This window comes from Dipteris shenzhenensis, chromosome 2 (genome assembly GCF_047967505.1).
Source record: "Dipteris shenzhenensis isolate YYH24624 ecotype China chromosome 2, Dip_SZ_1.0, whole genome shotgun sequence".
NCBI classification, from domain to species: domain Eukaryota; kingdom Viridiplantae; phylum Streptophyta; class Polypodiopsida; order Gleicheniales; family Dipteridaceae; genus Dipteris; species Dipteris shenzhenensis.
The window spans coordinates 65,387,434-65,411,624 of record NC_141597.1 but is presented as its reverse complement, the minus strand read 5'-3'; the positions used below and the strand labels follow the sequence as shown (position 1 = coordinate 65,411,624).

General features: G+C 41.7%; 1 protein-coding gene across 1 annotated transcript; it reads right to left on the bottom strand.

Moving 5' to 3' along the window:
- Positions 1 to 957: 957 nt before the first annotated feature.
- On the bottom strand, positions 958 to 2,628 carry LOC147905187 (dammaradiene synthase-like). The gene has a single exon (XM_087393449.1). The coding sequence runs from the start codon at positions 2,611 to 2,613 to the stop codon at positions 958 to 960; it is 1,656 nt and encodes a 551-aa protein (XP_087249575.1). The 5' UTR covers positions 2,614 to 2,628.
- Between the last annotated feature and the right edge of the window lie 21,563 nt (positions 2,629 to 24,191).

Genomic DNA, 24,191 nt, shown 5'->3' with positions numbered 1-24,191 from the left:
GCTTTGCGCCCATGTAAAAAAAGTTTAATTTTTGTTAGAAACCTATGAATACCCTGTAGTGATGCCATTTGACTTGTGGAGAATCGGTGTATCTTTTTTGGTAATGGGATAGCGGGAGATAGAGAGTCCATGATCATACAAGCCATAAAGGTAGGTCTCAGGGATGTGGGTGTTATTGTTGGAAAGTAGGACTTGGTGGTGGGTGACTGTTATCTGAAATTGCAAAGATAATGCAAGGATGGATACCTTTGGGTATTTTAATGTACCCAGCGTACGCCACGAGCTTGTGCTAAGTTTTATAACTCGCCTCGTTTTGTATTTAGGTTTTCTAGCCCCCCATCTAATATAAGTGGGCATTTACTCCAAAAAAAAAAAAGGGCGAGAGGAGGTTGAGTGGAAGGCTCTAGTCGCATATTTGGAACCCTTGTCAAATATTAAATGGGTAGTGAAGCCCTCCTTGTGTGTTTTAATATAATGCTTTTAAAAATAAACTTTGACAAATCCCTCTCATAAAACTTGCAATATCACATAGAACTATACAATAGTGTTATGATGAGAGGCATGCCATTTCACACAAGCACAGAATTCCAATCTTGAAAAGGTCATTTCATATTTCCATATAAATGCTAAGCGAAAACGCAAATGTGAATCGACATAAGATTACTAGTACAAAGAATCGTGAAAGGTGATATATTTTTTTTTTAATGCATGGAATTGTGAAAGGTGATAGTTATTGATACATGGTGCTCAACCAGCTTGCTAGTAGTATTGTGAAAAGTGACAGTTAATGATGCATGGCGCTTGCTAATTAATTGTTGATAAGTTAGTGGGCAAGGTGCGCTTGCCTTGAAGAAGAGCACGATAGCGTCCCAAAACACAAATGTGAATCAACATAACTGGTACACGGAATTGTGAAAGGTGATAGTTGATGTTGATGCATGTTGCTCTGCCAGCGTGCTAGATTGTTGTTGGGTTAACTGATCCGTTGGTAAGAAGAGCACGATAGCGTCCCAAAGCACTGAGAGGAAAATGCTGCGCGTAGTAATGGTACTTGAGGTAGAAATGGCACGGAAAGCCAGTGCCCGTGAAATAATTCTCATGCCAAGACCCATCCACTCGTTGAGTATTGAGAAGATACTTGATTCCGCTCTCGATGGACTCTACCTCGAACTTGCCCAGAGCTTCTCCAGCAGCCAGAAGACCCTGTAGTGCCCATGCAGTCTGTGATGCGGTGCTGCCATCCCCCTCACCTTTCATCGATGGATCCTTGTAGCTATCGCAACTTTCGCCCCATCCTCCATCGGCTACTTTGTTTTTCTTCTGCGACTCAACTAGCCACCTGGCTCCTCGCGAGATCTCTTCCTCGTGGGTGCTGGGTGCCATCACTGAAAGCGCGATCAGGACTCCACTGGTGCCGTAGATGTAGTTCACACCCCACCTTCCGAACCAGCACCCTTCCTTCTCTTGCTCCTTACGCAGAAAGGCAAGACCGCGGTTAACTCGGGTCGAGGGGACGAAACTCTCGTTCCGAAGCCTCCCCATCATCTCTATCACCCTGGCTGTAACGTCGGACGTGTTGGGGTCGATCATCGCCTTTAGATCGCCGTATGGAGTCGCATTCAGCCAATTCTGATCGTTGTCTTTGTCGAAAGCTCCCCAACCTCCGGCTTTGCATTGCATGCTATTAATCCATTCCACAGCCCGTATTATAGACTCTTTCTTGAGGGCCTCGTTGGGAAGGTGTACGGCTCTGAGAGCCATCACGACAACAGCAGTGTCGTCTACGTCTGGATACCAGCGGTTCTGAAATTCAAAGGCCCAGCCTCCAGCCCTGCCACCTTTGTTCTTGACCGCCCAATCGCCCTCCTGCAGGATCTGCTTCCGCAACAGCCAGTTTCCAGCTCGTTGTAGAGCTGGATGATCGGGGGGAAGGCCTGAATCCACCAGAGAACGCATGACCAAGGCAGTATCCCAGACGGGAGATATGCAGGATTGCACCCAGTACTCGTCTTCAGTCTCTAGGGAAAAGGCTCGAAGCGCTTCAAGGCCACGGTGAATTATAGGATCTGAAACGCTGTAACCCAGCGTGATTAAGGCCCACAAGGAATAGCTCATAGCTGGAAATATTCCAGCCCAATCACCCGTCTCCTCTTGCCGCTCGATCACCCATTTCTCTGCTGCTTTCAGTGCCGTATGTCGGAACGGCACCAGCTTCAATTTCTCCGCTAGCTTAAAAGCAAAATCGAGAACGATGAAACCATCCGTCCAGTCACCCCGAAACGGCGGCACAAGCTTGGCGTGTTTCCTTCCCTCCACATATAACTCGTCAAGAGAGATTGCGGGATTGGTCGAGAACACGGGCTTCCGATCGAAGACAATCATTAGAGGTACGGTGCAACCCCGCGCCCAGCTAGACATTTCATAAATGGTTGTCACGAACCAGTTAGGCAGGAGCATGAACCAGATAGGGAGGGAAGGGATACCACGCCAGTCGTAGCAACCGATCAGTGCAAGATGCAGCTGAGTGAAAACGCGCGCTTTGCTGATACCACCACGCTGGAGAATGAAACCACGTGCTCTCTCGAGGGCTGGATCGGATGTCGGAACATTCATCAGGCGAAGCGCTAAGTACGTCTCTACGGTGACGCTCAACTCGCCACCATCTCCGTAGTATAGTTCCCAACTACCATTGCCTTGCTGCCTTTTCCGGATGTATTTTTCCACTTTCTGCAAAGGATACGAATCATCTATGCGCAGCACCTTGTACATGAGGACCGCTTCTGCTGTGATGGCAACGTTGCTCTCCAGCTCTGCCCACCAGTAGCCTTCGGGGAACTGCATGGAGAGAAGAAATTCTTGGCTGCGCTTGATAGCTGCGTCCAGTGAAAGTCCAGGTCCACTTCCTGCTGCTGGAACCGCCTCGGGGTTGAAGGAAAGGTCCTGATTATAGGGACGCATCGTGCTAAAGAGATTCAGAGATAGGACAGTGCGTTGAGTTTGATCGGTAGTATAACGAGGTTGGAGCGAAGGGGGCTTGCACATCGAGAGTGAAGGGCTAGGACTATTAAAAGAGAGATCAGACGCTGCGCTGCACAGCTACCACGCTGACCCGTTTATTAAGACGACAGTTTCCCTGGTTGACGCATTTAGTTCTACGTGACGGTGCTGCGGTGGAGATTAATGACATGGCTTCCATGTCTGGAGTTTTAGACTTTTGACGGCCGGCGGCAAACGGAAGGATTTTAAAAGACCGTGGTATTATTCAGGCTGCGGAGCCGGCAGCCGGGAAGTGCAAACGTACTGCAATAGCTTGCTATTATCGAGCTGAGTCCGCACATGGGCATGGGCTCCAGGAGCCTCGGCGTTCACTGATCAGCTACTTGCTACTTGTAAGGTACCAAGTTACCAACTTCCAAGTAGAGAGTCGCGCTACTTGCAGGGTACCAAGTTACCAATTTCCAAATGTGGCTGGGTTTGCCCTCTACGTTGTAATAATTGCGTAGGCAAGCCAAGATGCATCCAAATCCGTCATTTTCATCTATGAGCTCCACATAGCACTCTTGACGATGTGCTCCTTCTACTCTCCAAACAACTCCTCAAAAGTTGCCTACGTACTTCATTTCAATCTTCAAACTCCTTCGTTTTGCATTGCACTAAGCTAAGTCATGAGTAAGCTATATGAATCATATCATGGACAAAAATCCCTAGATGTTTGGATGGCCCATGTATCTCACAAATCCCGTTAAGATGAAGTGTCTATTTTAAAATACCATGCCATATAGATGCTTTTTCACTTTGCATGCTAGATCATTTCCTTCTTTGAAGCTAATTGGCTGTTGCATATATGCCTCCTCTCTTAGAAAGCAGTCACGCAATGCCCCAGATTCTCAAATCTAGGAAATTGTAGGGAAATTGATTTGCCTTCCTCTTGCAAATTATCGCCCCTCTTTAAGGAGGAGCGACACCTTGAAGAGGTTCGCATACCTATTCCACCAATAGATTTCATCAGGCATTTGGGAGGGATTTAAAATGGGCATTCTAAATTGGCGAATTAAAACATTTCAAATGTTTTTGGGGCTCCTCGAAGCAATTTGAACTGGTCTAGTCACGATTTCTTACCGGTACCAGTTGCCCATACCTATTTCCATAGGCAGATTACCATGTCTATAACCATTCGATTATGTCGGGAGGGGGCAAGACGATTGGATGGTTTCTTTGTCTCGAGGTCTAGAACACTTATATTGTTTTTCGAGGACATATTAAGGACATGGTCTTGAATTGCTGAAAACATGATATTAATGATCTGAGATTGTTTCTCTCTTTTACAACAATCATGGTCGAGAGAGAAGATAGGGTAGGACAACATCAACCGCTGAATGAGGCTCATGGATGAGGGCAAAATCTTTTGAAACCGTAGGATTTTGTTACAATGTTAGGTCATCAGAAGTGGATGTGCAATTTTTGTAACCAAATGTTGAGAATAATACAAAACATTAAATGATGAGCGATGAAGAAAAATAAATAAAGAGATGTCACGAGGGACCAAGTGTTGAATTTGTTGCTGCCATCCTATGAGGCGTTAACCATGCTGAAAGTAGAGTACCCCATGCAGAGCCCGAAGATGTAAATGAGTGAACGTTTAACATGTGCAAAAAATAATGTGACAATGATTTGGACTATGGGAATTGCAAATCAATTGATAGGTTCATACGTACCTTGTTTGTTGATACATGAGTTGAGTCCGAATATTTAAGACTATTTGTAATGTGACCAAATGCTTCCAAATCTTTGAAATAGTTGTGCCATATGGTTGGAACGTAGTCATTGTGCGTGAGAGAACTGTTATGTAGATGTAAGCATTGCTAGCTACTGCACTATAAGCATATGTGAAATGTGGACGTTCATGTATAAAGCATGATGTTGCGAATGATCATAGTGGAGATAGATGCTTACTCAAGAGAGAGAGTTGGGATGTGGGAAAGAGCAATTTGCCATCCCATGCCTATGTCCACAGGCAGATTAAACCATGTCTATAACCATCCAATTATGTCTGGAGGGGGCAAGACGATTGGATGGTTGCTCTATCTCAAGGTCTAGCACACTTATAGAATGTTGGCAGAATAAGGCTGAGTGAAATGGTTGTTTTGATGCATGTGATTATGTTATGCTCCTAAGTGCCACAAAGTCGAGATGTAACATCTACCACAAAGAGTACATGGGTTCATGTACTCGAATGCACAACCACTTCCTAGGTGACCCTCAAAGACAGATTGGAAAGTGCAGAGGGTCGAGAGTGGAAAGAGTGGTAGCCATTTGGTGGGTGAAACATTTGCAAGTGAAGATACGATTGTGGATGACATAGTCGCACACCACCAATATCAACTTGTAATACAACAACACAATGCATCCATAGACACAGACGTGTTTTCTTAATTTCAAAAACTTACGAGCGCATCTATTTGCGTATCTACAGACCCGTCATATAGACGTGCCTATAGATGCTCCTATAGACGCGCTATTAGACGCTCTATATAAATTTTAAAAAAATAGAAAGACACTCTAATAAACGCTCTGCAGATTTTTATATATATATATAAAGTAGAATTTTGTGTGGTTGAACAAAATGTGTATGCTGTGTGATTGCAAGAATCCCATTTCCACAGTGTGCAATTCAATTCTTACAGTCAACCGCATTTTAATTAGCATGATTCCATGCACGTCTATAGCCGACGATTACAACTCCGAATAAAACATTACAACTCCAAAGCGTTTAGTTGACAAGGCATTCATTAATAGAACATTGCATAAGGAAATTGAATGCCAAAAAAATAAAAGGAATGTATATGAATTCATAGCCCAAAAAGAGCTTGTATGTACATATAGCACGAAGCCAAGCCACCTGTGGCTTCAAGTACAAAAAAGAGTAGTTAGCACTACTTCTATGACTAATCTAAGTCTTCCGTGTCCTCACTCCCTTCTTCGTCGCCTTCTTCCACCTCAGTATCCTTGCCTTTTTCCTCCTAAATATCCCTAGGGGCTTGTAAACGAGGGACAACATGTACCAATGTATGAAAACTGAAATATTTACTTATAATATTGACATTATTTAAGTACTTTTAAATACGTGGGGGGGCGCTCCAGTAGCTCGGATATACTACTCCTCAATAATCAACCCCTCATCATAGAAGTGCCTCCATGTATGTCCTTTGCAATGTCCCACGATGGTAGGCTATCTCGACAGGGTAGGGTACCTACCCATGATATCAAGCTACAAGATGACACAATTTAGGGAGGGGTTAGTACAAAGAAACAACCTCCTAATAAACCACATAAGCGCAATATAATTTGAGATTGATACTTACAAATTGGGCCTCCCATGATTCAACACCCCCTTCTCCAAAATGCACATTTCCATATTGCTCCATTTGGATCGTTCGTGTTTCCACATGCTGAAGACTGGGGTCCATCTTCGCCGCCTTCATTGCTTTCTTCCACTCACGCTTATGAGCGGTGTGGGACTGGCCCCTTGGTGGTTAACCTCCCTCTCTCCTGGAAATCTCGGCTAGTGCCTGTCTCTTAAGCAATGATCTTTTATCGGCAAGTATAACAATAATATTTGACTTTGCCCATTTCTCTATGAACTCAACATTGGGGGGATTGGGATACCTAGAGCATACAGCATTGATGGTCTCCCAACCTGCTTGGATGCTCTTTGTATGGAATAAAGAAATCTCTATAGTTGTTAGCAACTATAGAGCACATGGAGGCCATGATCTCCTTCCCCCGTGCATCCATCAAGATGCCTCTTCTTTGAGTGATGTCATGGAAGATCGTACCATCACCCTCTGGCATGTCTGCATCATTTATATTCTCCCCACCCCCACAATTACCCCCCCAAAGCATTGTGCCATGCATCCCCCAGAGCTCTCCCTGCTACTATGCATGATGCCCTGTCGTGACGAGCTAGTGTGATGGCTAGTCGTCTCTGGAGAAGGGACTCTTGACTGCACGGGAGTATGATGGCGGCTCTATGAGGCAGAAGGGCCTCCTGACTGTAGGGGAGAAGGACTCCAAACTGCCATTGGGGGGTGTTTTGAGTACCCGTTATGTATGTGTATAACTCCTGAGGAGTGGGAGGGTGCCCCAAAATGTTATATAACTACTGTAATACGGCATCCCGAAGATCAAGCAAGGGTCCTAAAGAGCTTCCTGGCCACATGATGAATTGCAGAAAAGAAGACAAGAAGATTTCCATCATGCATGCAATCCCGTGATTTCCATCATGCATGCTCTATTCCTCACAAGCTTGCCCATCTTGTAAATACAATCCTTCACATTCTTCAATGCACTATGAAAAATGCTAGTAGGTAGTATGAACTGAACACATGAGCGATGGTTGATTAGTTGCTTCTACACTCAAAAATTTGTAAGGAAAAAGAGATTATGCTAAGTCATACTTACTTGGAGCATCTTTTGCCAATCATGAGATTGTAAGCCATATAATTGCTCTACACCTCTTTTCTTGCTCTTTGTGAAGGCCCCCTTCAAACACCTCATGCATCTAGTGGGAGTACGAATTGTAGTGATAGCTCACTTCACCGCCACCATCTCTAGCTTTGATAACTTCCATGGTGCATGAGGTAAAAAGACACGCCCATTTGGCCTCTCTTGTGGCCAAGCTTCACGCATACTCCCTCTGGTGTGTAGATCCTCCCTTGTGCTTGCGGAATCTCGTATCCCATTCAAATGTTCCCATATGGTAGATGCCAGATTCTTGAAGATATGCATGGGATCAAGTAGGTGATTGATCTTGAGGTGGGACCAATATGCTAGTCGATAAAAGATGGAGTATCTAAACCAAAGATGGTGTTAGAGTTTAATCTTTATTTCCATTCAATATAGCACACAATAGTTACAAACCCTTACCAGCTCATGCAAGTGGTGGAGGAGTCGTGGAACGATCCCAAATTCTCATCCAATCTCCTGAAGTAAGTGAGTGTGGGGGGACTTCATTCCAAGGGGCAACATATCTAGGATGAATCGATGGAAGAAATCAATGGTGATTCTCATGGATGACCTTATTCAACATGTCTGTGCGTGAAGCAACTAGTGAAGGGCCATAAACAGGACATGCATGGTTACCCGATGTAGTGAGACCTAAACAATAGGCACAATTGCACAAGCAAGGTGGGTTTAGGGTGCCACATCGATTGCCTACTCATAATTAAAAGTTCAATGCTTACCTGAACACTCGCCATAGCCTGGGAAGTCATGCATCCTCCACATCAAGACTGCTTTGCAGTTGAAGTCTCGTGACGAGGGAGGGAGGCCTACTCACGTCGTCATGCACCTCGATACCTCTCCAAAGTACCTCTAGCTCATTAATCAAAGGCTCCAGATAAACTTCAGGATTTTTGACTTTATGTTTCCTTGGAATTAGAAGGGATAACAAAACATGTCCTTTCTTAATTGCGATAGAGGGTGCTCAGAGGGTGGAAGATTATAATTCACCAATATCACTGGCCATACACTGTAAGAGGTGCTTTTGAGAGCAAATGGGTTCACACCGTCCATACCAGGAGTGTCTTCAATATGCTTCCATGCAGGAGTGTTTGTGGGAGTTCTCCACTTACCATCGATTGATTGATGGGAGGAATGCCATGACATGAGCTCTACAATGGATTTGCACTTGAACATATGTTGGATGTGAGGGATTATGGAAAAATGTCACTAAACCTTACGAGGCACATCCAGAGTTTAATCCTCAGGTAGGGATGATAGCATGGAACAGGATGATCTTTTTACTGCAGCATCGATACCACTATTTGAGGGGTGCACATTCTCTATTCTACGTGCCTCGCTTGAGTTACTAAACTTGCAGACCATCTATGGGGCAATGCAAGTTTCAATGCATTACTCAAGTAAGCTTTAAAGTCTATTTTGCAAACATGGTGAATTATGCTAGTGGGTCAATTACTGGAATACTTTTTCTCATTTATGGTCTTCACGTGTAGGCTATTGTGTAAAATGCTTCCAAGGGAGAATATATTTCCGACCTCAAGAGATATGGCAAGGCAAAATGTGACACTTACCCGAGATACGGTCTCATCGCATTCTACATACTTTGAGACGTGATTAACTCAGATTATGGGCTAAGGGAATTTGCATAGAGGATATGTTGTGAAGCTCTTTTTGTGACCTGCTCTCAACATCGATCACACATAAATTTGATTTTTTGCTCCAACCACATTTCTCGATGCTGGATACGGAGGTATTCATCCTCACTAGAGCTACTTGTTGAAGATGAAGATATCCTACAGATAAATAACCCAAAAAATGTGTTCTTTCTTGAGTATTTAATGAGAAAAACTCTATATCGTGTCCAAAAGCACGTCTATGGGCGTGTCTATAATGTGGAATGCGTCTATAGGCATGTCTAAAACACAGTGCAGATGCACTTTTAAATGCATGGATTGTAGAGTGGTTTTTAAACCTACTTTTAGCACTGTGCTTGCTTTCCTTTCAATACTTTTAGCACTGCGCTTGCTTTGCTTTCAATACACAGGTCTCCAAGCATACACACATAGCTCCAGGCACCCACACTCATCTCTAGGCATACACACTCATCCCCAAGCATACAAGAGAAGAGGGTGAACCAGGAAGCCACCAAAGAAGAAGGAGAGGAAGCTTTGAAGAAAGACATGAAGCTTCCATACCTCTATCCAAGGTAAGTTTCTTGGTGGTTGGTCTTCTGTGGAAGTTGTTCTCTTTAGATTCGTCCTTTGTCGTATGCAGGGAAAGGATGTTTTTTGTACTGTTGTTCTTTTTGGGGTCGGGCATGTCCTTTTCACCTGTTTGTCAAAAAGCGTCTGTCGGAGCCCGTCTAACAGTGCATCAACATTTATGGAAAACAACGTAGACGTGCCTATAGACACGCTCCGACAGACAGTTTCTAACATGGCAGTTTCCCCTTCCTTTTCCCTTTCCCTTTCTCCTTCTCCTTCCCTTCCCCCTTCTCCTTCCGTTCTCCCTCCTCCTTCCATTCTTCCATCCTCCCTTCTCTTTCCTTTCTCCTTTCCCTTGCATGCATGTTTAAGTCGAATTTTCAATGCCATAAGCATTCGTGAGGAAATAAGGGATTGCATGAATGATGGAAATAAGTGATTGCATGGGGGAAATTGGACCGTAGCATGAGGGCGGGATAAAGAAAGAGGGCATGCATGATGGAAATCCCCTTCCCCTTCCCTTTTCCCTTCCCATATCCCTTCTCCTTAATCTAATCCCCCTTCTCCTTCCGTTCTCCCTCCTCCTTCCATTCTCCCATCCTTGCATCTTTCCTTTCTCCTTTCCCTTGCATGCATGTTTAAATTGAAATTTCAATGCCTTAGCATGCATGAATGATGGAAATACGGGATTGCATGAGGGAAATTGGACTGCAGCATGAGGGCAGGATAAAGAAAGAGGGCATGCATGATGGAAATCATGAGATTGTATGCATGATGGAAAAGGTATGTGAGCTCAAAGGAAATAGATCCCACCACACTTGAGGATGCTCAAGTTATGTCAGTGGAGGTGGTTTGTTTAGTGGAGGAGACTTTCCACATTCTATTCTCACAAGCCAACTACATCTTAGTGCATTTGGTGAATGAGATTGCTATATGCGGAACTGTACATGCACAATGGTTGTTCTTCCTCGAGCGCTTCATGAAGACCTTGAAGCGTTTCGTGAGGCAAAATGCAAGGCCCAAAGGTAGCATGGCCGAGGGTTGGTTGGTACAAGAGTCACTTGTATATATTTTTGAGTTTCTTGTTGATGTGGATAGCTCTCTCCCATGACTATGGAGAGATGATGAAGACCTAAGGATGACCTCTATTATGCCTCAAGGAAAAGGACAGAGCAAAGTTATGGACATGGAGTTGCTTAATAATATCAACCTCTATTGCATGCTTAATAGTGATGTGATGAAAAGATGGATGACAAGATACGAGGATGCAAAGGCGAGAAGACAAGGAGAAAGGGCCCTCTTTCCTACACACCACGGATCTCATGTGCCATACCCTCAGCATCTAAGCGCACTTCCAAAGGATATTCATGTGGACTAGCTACTTGAAAAAATGGACAAAGTAGAGAGAGACGAGGGGATGCATATCACAATGGAGGAATGGGAGTATGCTAGAGGATGCATGCAAAAGGTCGGTATATAGAATGTTATGCATAAGTTAGGAGCTTTTAACAATTTAGATTGCTTATTCAATTGATTTTGTCTTGGTGTAGTGTACTATGTTTAATGCTATATGGTGTGAGGGCAAGCATTTTCGGACACAACGGATTGATGATAACAGAAACACACAAGATTGCAGCGTCATTGCTAGCTTTGAGGGAGCCAATGGAGCCATGGATGATTATTGTGGCATAATCCAAGATATTATTAAGCTTGACTTTTGACGCTCCTTTGTGTATGTTTTGAATGTCGTGGTTTAAGGACATGGTGGAAAGAGGCCCTAATGCAACAATCAAACACAATGCAAGTAGCTTTGTAACTATTGACTCCATAAAGTTTTGGCAAAGCAAGAAAGACACACTAGTACTACCGCCACAATGTGAACAGGTACTGTACACATATATAAAGATACTCACTTTTTGATATTTGATACCTTGGATGCAAGGAAAATAACATGATTGTATTTGTGTTTGAATTAGGTTTTCTATCAACCAATGGTGGATAATAATAGGTGGTGGCATGTCATACCTATTACGCCACATTCCAAAGTGATGTATAGTACATTTACTAATATGGAGTGTATGGAGGATGATCATGGCCATGGAGGTAATGATGATCGTGATACGAGAGAGGAGCATGATCGTGAGATAGGAGATATAGATATTCAACCCATTACTAATGAGGATGAGCTTGCCATTGGTGATGCTTATTTCAATGAGCATAGTAGCACAAGTAGTAGTGGGCTGAATGTACACAACAAGACAAGCAACTATACTCGCGCTTGTTAGACGCGCAAAATAACATATGCTTCTATAGGTGTTTCTAGAATAGTGAAAATACGGGTGCATCTAATAGCACGTCTAATAGTGCATCTATTAGCATGTCTACACTGTGAATTAGATGCGGATTTAGATGCCTTTATAAACGCAAAATAGAGAATACAAAAAGTGAGATTTTGGTCCAGGCTAATAAATGTACATCACTACTTTCCAAACATTACCATGATTACCAAAGCACATAATTTTAATAAAAATATCAATGCTTTTTGGCAAACCCACATATACAAAAATTAAGTGAGGTGAGTAGAATGAGACAATATGTAAAATAGTTTTGGCAATATCAATGATGGGCTACGGTTCAATCTCATCCTCAATCAAATCAACCATTTCCAAACTATCTACTTCAAAATCCAAACCAATGTTGAGATCTACAAATACATTCAGCCCACTACTACTTCTGCTACTCATGTGCTCATCGAAATCAGCATCACTAATGGTCAGCTCATCCTCACAGGTAATGGCCTCAATATCTGTATCTCCTATCTCATGATCTTCCTCCTCTCTTGTATCACGGTCATCATCACCTCCATAGCCATGATCATCCTCCATTCACTCCATATTAGTAAATGTACTATACATCACTTTGGCACATGGCGTAATAGGTATGACATGCCACCACATATTATTATCCACTATTGGTTGATAGACAACCTAATTCAAACACAAATACAATCATGTTATTTTCCTTACATCGAAGCTATCAAATATTTAAAAGTGAGTATTTCTATATGTGTGTACAATACCTGTTCACATTGTTGCGGTAGTACTAGTGTGTCCTTACTTTGCCAAAACCTTATGGAGTCAATAGTTACAAAGCCACTTGCATGGCATTTGATTGTTACATTAGGGCCTCTTTCCACCACGTCCTTAAACCACTTTACATCCAAAACATACACAAAGAAGCGTTGAAAGTCAAGCTTAATAATATCTTGGATTATGCCACAATATCAACTATTATCATAGAATGGACCTATGCATCTATCTATTCCGCTGGTAGTATAAAGTGTGCCAGTGTCATCCTCAGCAAACGTCATTAGCAAATCTGATTGAGAAGTGTGCCAACTCACCTGCATCCATCCACAAAAAGGGAAAGTTAGAACAATGACCTTTTAATGTGGGACTGGAGGCCTCCATGCTAGCACACGGTAGTTATCCCTGTCACCCAACTTGATTTGCATTTAATTTCAATATGGCACTTGAAGTGCAATAATATTTATATGTCAATGAGAATCCTCTCCGAACGGCAATAAAAACCATCAATAAATGGTCATAAAAATTTTGTAAATCACAACAACACAAAGCAACTATAGACGTGCTTGGTAGACATGCAAAATAGGGGGCGCATCTCTAGGTGTTGCTTGAATAGAGAAATTACTGGCGCGTCTAATCGCGCATCTAACAGCTTGTATATTTGCGCGTGTATTAACCCGTCTATTTGCGCGTCTACATTGAGAACATACGGACCCGTCTAACATTGCATTTATCAGCACGTCTATTTGCACATGTATTAGTGTGTCTATTAACACATTTACATTGAGAATTAGATGCGTATTTAGACGTGTATTTAGATGCAAAACAGAGAATACAGAAAGTGAGATTTTGGTGTACATCATTGCTTTCCAAAATTTGCCCATGATTACCAAAGCACATAATTTTAACAAAAACATCAATGCTTTTTTGCAAGCCCACATATACAAGAATTAAATGAGCTGAGGAGAATGAGACAATATGTAAAATAGTTTTGCCAATATCAATGATGGGCTATGGTTCAACCTCATCCTCAATGAGATCAACCCTTGCCAAACTATCTACTTCAAAATCCAAACAAGTGTTTAGAACTACAAATACATTCAACCCACTACTACTTGTGCTACTCATGTGCTCATCGAAATCAGCATCACCAATGGTAGGCTCGTCCTCATGGGTAATGGCCTCAATATCTATATCTCCTATCTCATGATCATCCTCCTCTCTCGTATCACGGTCATCATCACGTCCATGGCCATGATCATCCACCATATGCTCCATATTAGTAAATGTACTATACATCACTTTGGAACGTGGCATAATAGGTATGACATGCCACCATCTATTATTATCCACCATTGGTTGATAGACAACCTAATTCAAACACAAATACAATCATGTTATTTTCCTTACATCAAATATTTCAAAGCGAGTATTTTTATATGTGTGCGCAGTACCTGTTCACATTGTTGCGGTAGTATTAGTGTGTCCTTCCTACTTTGCCAAAACTTTGTGGAGTCAATAGTTACAAAGCCACTTGCATGGCGTTTGATTGTTGCATTAGGGCCTCTTTTCACCACGTCCTTAAACCACTATACATCCAAAACATAAAGAAGCATCGAAAGTCAAGCTTAATAATATCTTGGATTATGCCACAATAATCATCCATGGCTCCATTGGCTCCCTCAAAGCTAGCAATGACGTGGCAATCTTATGTGTTTCTCTTATCATCAATCCGTTGTGTTCGAAAATGCTTGCCCTCACACCATATAGCATTGAACATAGTGCACTACACCAAGAAAAAATCGATTAAATAAGCAATCTAAATTATTGAAAGCTCCTAACTTATGCATAACATTCTATATACCAACCTTGCTCATGCATCCCCTAGCATACTCCCATTCTTCCATTGTGATATGCATCCCCTCATCTTTCTCTGCTTTCTCCATTTCATCAAGTAGCCAATCCACATGAATATCTTTTGGAAGTGCTCTTAGATACTGAGGGTATGGCACACGAGATCTATGGTGTGTACGAAAGAGGGCCCTTTCCTCTTGTCTTCTTGCCTTTGCACACTCATATCTTGTCACCCACCTTTTCATCACATCACTATTAAGCATGCAATAGAGGTTGATACTATTATGCAACTCTGTGTCTATTACTTTGTTGCGTCCTTTCCCTTGAGGCACAATAGAGGTCATCCTTAGGTCTTCATCATCTCTCCATAGTCCTCCCATAGTCATGGGAGAGAGCTATCCACATTAACAAGAAACTTAGAAATATATACAAGTGAATCTTGTACCAACCAACCCTCGGCCATGCTACCTTCGAGTCTTGTATTTTGTCTCACGAAGCCCTTCAAGGTCTCCATGAAGCACTCAAGGAAGAACAACCATCGTGCATGTATAGTACTGCATATAGCAATCTCATCTACCAATCTCATCGAGGGATTATGGGAAAATGTCGCAGAACCTTACGAGGCACGTCCAAAGTTTTGAGATCTGCTCTATATCTTGCCTCTCCACAAGTAGGGCACTCTCTTGCATCCTTATGTAGTCCACGAAACAAAACGCAATCGTTGACACATGCATGGATGTGCTTGTAATCTAATCCTCCAAGAGAGGTCACATGTTGCCTTGCCATATCTCTTGAGGTCGGTAATTTATTCTCCCTTGGAAGCATTTTACACAATAGCCTGCACGTGAAGACCGTAAATGAGGAAAATCATTCGAGTAATTGACCCACTAGCATAATTCACCATGTTTGCAAAATAGACTTTAAAGCTTACTTGAGTAATGCATTCAAACTTGCATTGCTCCGGTTTGCAAGTTTAGTAACTCAAGGGAGGCATGTAGAACAGAGAATGTGCACCCCTCAAACAGTGGAGTCGATGCTGCAGTAAAAAGATCATCCTACTCCATGCTATCATCCCTCCCTTGATGGACATATAAATCCTGCACCATATCATCAAACACCTCCTCTTCCATGGCTTCATGAGGTAATGGCAGAGGGCTACTATCACCATCACTCCATGCATCCGTAAGGGTCCCTCTTGAAGATCCCACCTCATATCGCCGATGCTTCGCTTCCTCACGACGAGCATAGGGCAACATATGCGAGTGTGGCACTGCATCCTGTATCAAATTAAAACGGGATCATAACTCAAACATATGAACACCCATAGGTATCTCAATCAACCTTAACTCTTTAACACTTACCATGTTTACGGTCGCATCCCATTCTCCATACTTTGAGATGTGATTAAGTGTAATCCTGAATGCACGATACATGTTTCCTCGACATCAATCACACATACATTTGATTTTTTGCTCCAACCACATTTTGCGATGGTGGATATGGAGGGATTCATCCTCACTGGAGCTACTTGTTGAAGATGAAGACATCCTACAAACAAACAACCCAAAAAAAATTACTTTTCTTTAAATATTTAATTTTAAACTCTGTGGCGCGTCTAAAACCGCATCTGTCTGTTCTGTGGTGCGTGTCTATAAGCGCATCTAAAACCATGTCTGTCTATTCTATGGTGCGCATCTACAAGCGCGTCTAAAACCACATCTGCTCTGTGTATTTAGACGCGTGTATAGATGCGCTATTAGACGCGCCTATAGATGCAGCTTTTAAATCTACTTTTAGAGCGCTCGCTTTGCTTTTCTTCACATTACTTATACTTCATGCGGCTTGCTTGCTTTGCTATTAGCAGATCCACAATTTCGATGCTTAAGAGGAAGGCACCCGCACTTACTTTCAAGCTTACACTTAAGAGGAAAGCACCCACACTTACTTCCAAACTTAAAGGAGAAGAGGGTAAACAAGAAAGAGAAGCAACTTTGAAAAAAGAGAAGAACCTTTCATACCTCTATCCAAGGTAAGTCTTTTTGCAGTTGATCTTTTTTCGAAGTTTGCTCTCTTTGGATTTGTACTTTCTCGTATCCAAGAAACGCATGATTTTGGTATCAATGTTATGTTTTTGTGTCGCACGCATGTCCTTTTCTACTTTTTAGAAAAGTCCGTCTGTCGAAGCGTGTCTATAGGCACGTCTCAGAGCGCGTCTAACACTGCATCTACAGGCACGTCTAGATGCACGTCTAGCCTGTGTGCAAACATAGACAACTACGTCTATAGATGCACTATTATACGTGAAAATAGACGTGCTTTTCAAATGCGTCTATAGATGCGCTCTGACAGTAATCTTTTCTTCCCTTCCCCTTTCTTCTCAGCTCATCAATAATCGTCTTTTTTTCTTTCTTCCAGTTTATCATGTGACCGAGAAGCTCTTCGGGCTCACCTGATCTTTGGGAGTCTATTTTTAGGGACTTATATAAACTTTTAGGGCACCCTCCTAGTCTTGTGGAGTTATATGGATATATAACGAGTACTCTAAACACCCCCCAAGAGTCGGCACTACAAACTCCAAACCACCCCACACCAACTGAGATTACCCCAGCAGAGTTAGCACAACTCAACCAACTACACAGCGCAGATCCATCTCCCATGCCATCTTATGCCCCTTCCCCCATGCCGTTAGGAGATCCTTCTGTCTCACAAAGCCATTGACGTATTCTTGTGCAGTCGAGGCTCGATTCTCCAGCTACGAGTGGTCCACATAGTTCCATGCAGTCTCCAACTACGAGTGGCCAGCGTACTAGCTCGACACAACACGATAGCAAGCGTAGTAGTAGGGAGAGCGATGGGGAATGCATGACACAATGCTTTGGGAGGGAGGGTGGTGGGGATGATGATTCAAATGATTTAGACGTGCCTCTGAGTAATGGTACGATATTCTATGACATCACTCAGACAAGAGGTATCTTAATGGATGCACGAGGGAAGGACATCATGGCCTTAATGCGCTCTGTAATTGCTAACAATTACAGAGATTGCTTTATCCACTACAAAGACCAGCCAAAGAGGTTGGCTAATGAGACCCTCGCTGTTGTTCGCTCTAGGTATCCTAACCCCCCCAATCATCAGTTCATAGATAAATGGGCCAAGTCAAAGATTATTACGATACTTGGCAATAAAAGATCTTCGCTTAAGAGGCAGGCACTAGGAGAGCTTGCCAAGCTCGAGGGAGGTCAACCACCAAGGGGCTCACCCCACACCACTCACAAGCGTGAGTGGAAGAAAGCAATGAAATCAACGAGGGAGGACCCCAGTCTGTAGCACGTGGAGGCACGAAAGATCCAGATGGAGCAATATGGAAGCATGCATTTTGAAGCAGGGGGTGTTGATTCATTATATTGCTTATGTAGTTTATTAGGAGGTTGTTTCTTTGTACTAACCCCTTCGCAAATTGTGTCGTCTTGCAACTTGATATCATGGGCAAATACCCTACTCCTATCGAGATAGCCTACCACCGCCACCATCACAGAGGAAATACATGGAGGCACTTCTATCATGACGTATTGATTACTGAGGAGCAGTATATCCAAGCTACTAGAGCGACCCCCTAGGTATTTGAAAGTAATTAAATATCAATATTATAAGTAAAGATTTAATTTTTCATACATTGATATGTTGTCCCTTGTTTACAAGTCCCTGCACAAGAAAACGAGGAAGAAGATGAGCAGAAGGGAGCACAAAAGGGAGCGAGGATTAATCGTAGAAGTAGTGCTAGCTACTCTTTTTTGTACTTAAAGCCACTGGCTTGGCTTCATGCCTCTTGCATATATACTCTTCTTATTTTTTATACTTTAGCTTCGTGCTATATGTACATAAGCACTTTTTGAGCTTTCAATTTTATTACATTTTGAAGTTGTAATATTTTATTTGAAATTGTAATTAAAATATGATTGGCTATAAGATTTGAATTACACAATCTGGAAATGAGATTCCTGTAACTATATAGCATACACAACATACACAAAATTCTATAAAATTAAAAAAATATATTATATAGTGTGTCTATTAGTGCATCTATAAACGTATCTATATATGCATCTATCTATTCGAGAAGCGTTTATTTACGTGTCTATAAATATATTTATAAAACCGTTTATAAACGCATCTATACACGCGTTTAACGATGCATTTGTCTATTTTTTAAATTTTTTAGTAGAGTGTCTATTTATGCGTGTAGATATGCATCTATTCACACACTTGTCTGCTATATAGATGCATTGTTAGATGCGGATTCCTAGATACAAAAATAGACACACTCGTAAGTTTTTTTTAGTAATCAATACCTTCTTTTCTAAAACTTTCTTTCCTAGAACATTACTTGTTATGAATGACAGTAAAAAAAGCTTTTGCCAATCAAAATTATAAACTAAACCTCAATAATCAATATAAAGGGTCCATATCATATTATGAAATCAACACCTTCTTTCCTAGAACTCTTTCCTAGAACATTACTTACTTATAATATTAATTTCTTTTACATAATACTTCATAGAGGACACTTGGCACTCCCAAAAATATTCAATAAATGGTAATGAAACTCACCGCTAAGTGGCTAAGTGACTATAAGCTTTCCTATTAATAAAGATTATTAACAATAATAAATCTCATGTATTCCTTAATCTTACCTATATGTGACCATGGATGAAATCATTACTCTACCAAGTTTCTTCTTCCAGTTAAGCAAGGAGAGGAGAGCTATACATGTAGCTTGTATAGTGTTTCCATCATGTAACTTGCAACATATTTCAAAAAAGTTTGGACAGCCCAATGACTGTTCAAAGACAACATCAGAGAACTATGTTTATTTCACATATTTATTGTAACTTTAGTGGAAGACATACAATTGAAATAACACTACGAAAATGTGTATAATTTGTAAACAGATAACTCAGAGAATGTACAAATGATCTATGGAATATTCATGGGCTTCCTTTACATCTCACTGCATAGAAGTAATGGACAGAGTTAAAATAAGTAGTTATAGTAATCATGGAGTTTGGTAACTCTTCTAGCGCAAAGCGCTTTCCATGAACCATGCTGGTCCCTTAGATTTTTGGCCCTAACGTATAAATAGTAATTCTGCAGGGTTAGTTCTATTCTTGGCAAACTCGTAAACCCATGTTAATAGTTCTATCTATGCCGCCTCCAACTGCAGATAAGCGTCACATGTGGAAAGGTAATGGCACAACAGCCCTTCATTGCAATCTCCAACAAATTAGTCGCATGCACGTACAAACCACTGTATACTACGCTCTCTACAACAAAGTCTCGTATCGATAATCCCGGAATCTGGATATACGTTATCCCCTCTGGTTCTCCTTATGACTCACTTCATTTCCATCTCTGTTTGGACACGCTGGAACGTAGTTCACAGATAACAAATAGTTTGGAGCCTAACGTAGTTGCGCTCAGAGGTCCCCGGTGCATGGGACACGATAGCCACCTAATTTCTCCATACCCGTTCAATCGGCCTCCGATCGCCAGTGTTCTACACGGGTGCCCATATCTCGCTTCTAGCTAAGGCACTAGTGTCTAACGGAGGCATATATATTGCGAAACCACGTAGTGCAAGGAGAAGGTGCAAGTAGGGGTGCACTGTTGTGCTACCCTTTCGCGCCCGACGGAGGAGCTCCCTGGACTAATGCAAATCTATCCTCGCTCCCCTACCAGGGCGTGGTAAAAAATGGCGGAGAAAAATACTAACGTAAACATCTGCATAGGCTTATAACGATGAGCTTCATGGAGGGGGCAGAACCGCCTCACCCTCCTCGGGTTCCCAGATTATTCAGCACCTCTTTACGATATCGGTACCTGGGGGGGTTCCATCTGCCGTCAGGTGTGTCTATGGAGCTCTCTCTTCATCTCCTGGAGTGTGTAGCGTGCAGACAAGTCTTCTGCAATTTCTTGGCACGATTCGCTCTTGAAACTCGTACTCTGTGTGCAGTCTCGTAATGGCTGCTCGCTTCTCGTGGGTTTCTCTACTTTGTGGCTGCTATGGATGCTGTTCTTTCTGGGAGGATGGGGTAAACTGTCCCTCCAAGGAAGTCCCCCAGTACTCGATTGTTCAATTTGTGGCTGCGGTCCGTAGCCTTACAGTCAATGATGGTCAGTACCCCTGAATATCACGTCAGTATCTCCACCATCTCTCATTTAATTACGTCCTTCGTACGCTCCTTTTCTACTGCGTACTACTCTCTACCGATCCCTCCATTGTTTCTTACTTGGATGTCGGTGTGTGCCTTTCCTCCATTCTATAGGTCCCACGGATGGACCTCCTGTTTATATCCATTGGATGCGGATATCTCAGAGTTGCTCCTATAGTTCCTTAGAGTATTTAGTTGCACCATGGTAGCGCATGGCATCTTCCGTTACTTTTAAATTCCATTTGCTCTAGGTATTTATTAGGCTAAATCTATAGCCTCCTAATGTGGCCCGTTTTTAAAAAAAGGCTTACATATCGTGAATCCCCCGTTTACATCCCTTAATTAGTCATAATATCTTCACTCACCGATGGTGGTTCCATAACCATAAATTTGGTTCATTAAAAAGACTAGAAGTCATGAGTCATAATATCTTCACTCACCCATGGTGGTTCCATAACCATAAATTTGGTTCATTACAAAGACTAGAAGTCGTAAGTTAATGTCCTCTCATATCCCTATATTTGAGTTTATCTAGTTTCCCCCAATACTACTGCTATAGTATAATTCCGTATAATGTATTACATTGGAAGTATATTCCATTCTCTTTGTTCCCTATATATCACATAGCTCCTATTATAACTACTTGTATTACTCACGTGTCGAGATGTTCTCATTCATCTAAAAGGGAGAATGTGATATTACATATCCAATCATGATAATGCATCAAATATAATTTGCTAATAGGGTATCTCTTTTTCTATCATCCATGTCCATGTCCAATACAAATATTATAATATAACTTGCTAATATAGATCAAATATACATATCAAATATTATCATTCCAATTTTGTTCACTTTACTCACATGTCAGGGTCTTCACATCCACCTAAATTGGAATGTGTGGTACTATTATTCCAACAGTGCTACATATAAATGTCCCAAGTTTAGAAAAGCCCCCATAAAGAATAAGGTGCCACTTAATATCCTCTCCTAATGTGTGTGTGTGTGTGTGTGTGTGTGTGTGTGTGTGTGCGCACGTGTGCATGTGCGTGTGCACGTGCATGTGTGTGTGAGTGTGCATGTGCACGTGTGTGCATGCGTGCATGTGTGTGTGTGTGTGTGTGTGTGTGTGTGTGTGTGTGTGTGAGAGAGAGAGAGAGAGAGAGAGAGAGAATTGGGACTATACATAAATGAAAATGGAAAATATTTGCAAGGTCAATGAGGATGCCCTTGTCAATGTCAATTTGGGTGGTCACAAGGAGCCTAAAGTAGTCTACATTAGTGTGGACATGAGATTCAAATTTAAATAATTTTTATTGGCCCAGCTCCTATGATTGTAAAAGGATGTATGTGCATAGAGCTACGAAGATATAAAAGGCATAAACCCCTAGTTCTATCAACATAAAATGAATTTGAAGGATGATACTATCTCAAAGCCACAATAGTGCTAATAGATGAACATGACTTATGCACAGTGAGTGAAGAGCAACAAATTGCTCAAGGCAAGTTTCATTTACCCCATTGATAAAGTGAGGATAAAGTAGCATGGCTATCGCCTACTATGATTGTGCTTAAATAGAATTGGAAGCTACAAATTTGTTAATGCTCAAAACGAATACCAACCTATTCTTGTTGCCTTATCACAAACTTGATGCTTAAACTAAGACCAACCTATTCTCGTTGCCTTCACTAATGACATGCTTGATGTTGTGGTCAAATCTTGGGTGGAATGGATTTAGTGGTTATGATTGGGTTGAATGGCCTTGAGTGACAAGAACAAGATTGCTTTTATCACTAAGTGGGATGCTTATGCATGAAATACCATGGTGTTTGGGCTAAAGATTTCTCCTACCATGCTTCAATTCATGGTTTACAAGGTTTTTTATGAATACATGACCACTTTCATGTGAGTATTCCTAGACAACTTTAGTGTTTTCAGAATAGACAAGAAACATAAATGTTTTGCCAAGTCTATAGTCTAAATTAAGCTTGCATCCATGAGCTTGAAATTAACCAAGTGGACTTTCATAGTGTTCTTCTACGCTATGTGGTTTCAAGGTCCCAAATTGTAATAGATGAGAAGGATATCAAGGTCATCTAGAGTCTTTGGCAACCCTTTAATCTAAAGAACTCCATAGGGTCCTACTAGGGCAAGTGAGATAGCATAGCCAATTCCTCCACTATTTGGCAGTTGTGGTTCATTTGATGTGCTCATCTATTACGAGAATTGGAATTATTCCATTAATTTAATCCTTCAGTATTTAGTTTAGTGAGATCTAGTATTTTTGTCACATAGCTGATGCATGTGTGCTCGCTGTTCCGTAGTGATGCATGTGTGCTCCTACATGGTTGGATATATGGCTGTGGGGCTGTATGAGTGTGTAGCATTGTGTGCACCACTTACATGATGATGGTATGTGTAGCATTTGTGCACCATCCGTACGATTTTATTCATGTATAGCATCAGGTGCACCATGAGATGGTATGTGTCGCATGTGTGCACCATTCATCTGTGATTTATTGATTTCACATTGCTATAATACTGAAAGGTTGATTGATTGTGGTGATTAATTCCAAGGTTATCTTATGCTTGAAATATTTCATTACTATTGATTGTGTGAATCCAAGGGAAGAGTAGTTGATCGGGCGATGGCATTTGGCAAGCACGATTCGCCATATTTTGGGCACTTACGCACAACTCCAGTGATGCAGGGATGAATAAGGCTTATGCCTAATTTTTATATTACAAAAGCTTAAGTACATATTTGAATTTTGGAATATTAGTGGCTTCGCTAAGTGTATAAACTAAAGTTAGAAAAAGCTTTATTTTTAGAAAAAGCCAACTATTCTAGAAGGTGGATGGGCTTTTTGTAAAAGGGTGCATGGAGGAAAGCACAGAGGCTTTTGTATGATTTTTGCTCGAAAGCTTTTTGGGGAAATATACATAAATACATAGGAGGTGGAAGGAGATATGGGGGGAGATTGTACCCAGCACGCTTGTTGTGTCTCTTCCATTTGTGAGTTTTGAGAGTTTGTGCATATTTTTGAAGAGTGTTACTATGTTGTTCAAGGATTCGCAGGTTTCGTGAGTGTTTCCCATCGCATCATCCATTTTACCAATTGACTAAGAAGGATTGTCTCGTTGAGTGGACTCATGACCATACCTTGGTATTTGCGAACATCAAATGGAAGGTGTCCATTGCCCCAAATCTAAGATAAGTGGATTTGCCAATATGGGCATCTGATATTACCATCGACTATGTTCTAACAAAGGTTGTGGATGATGGAATGAACATGTGTACCATTCCAATCATATG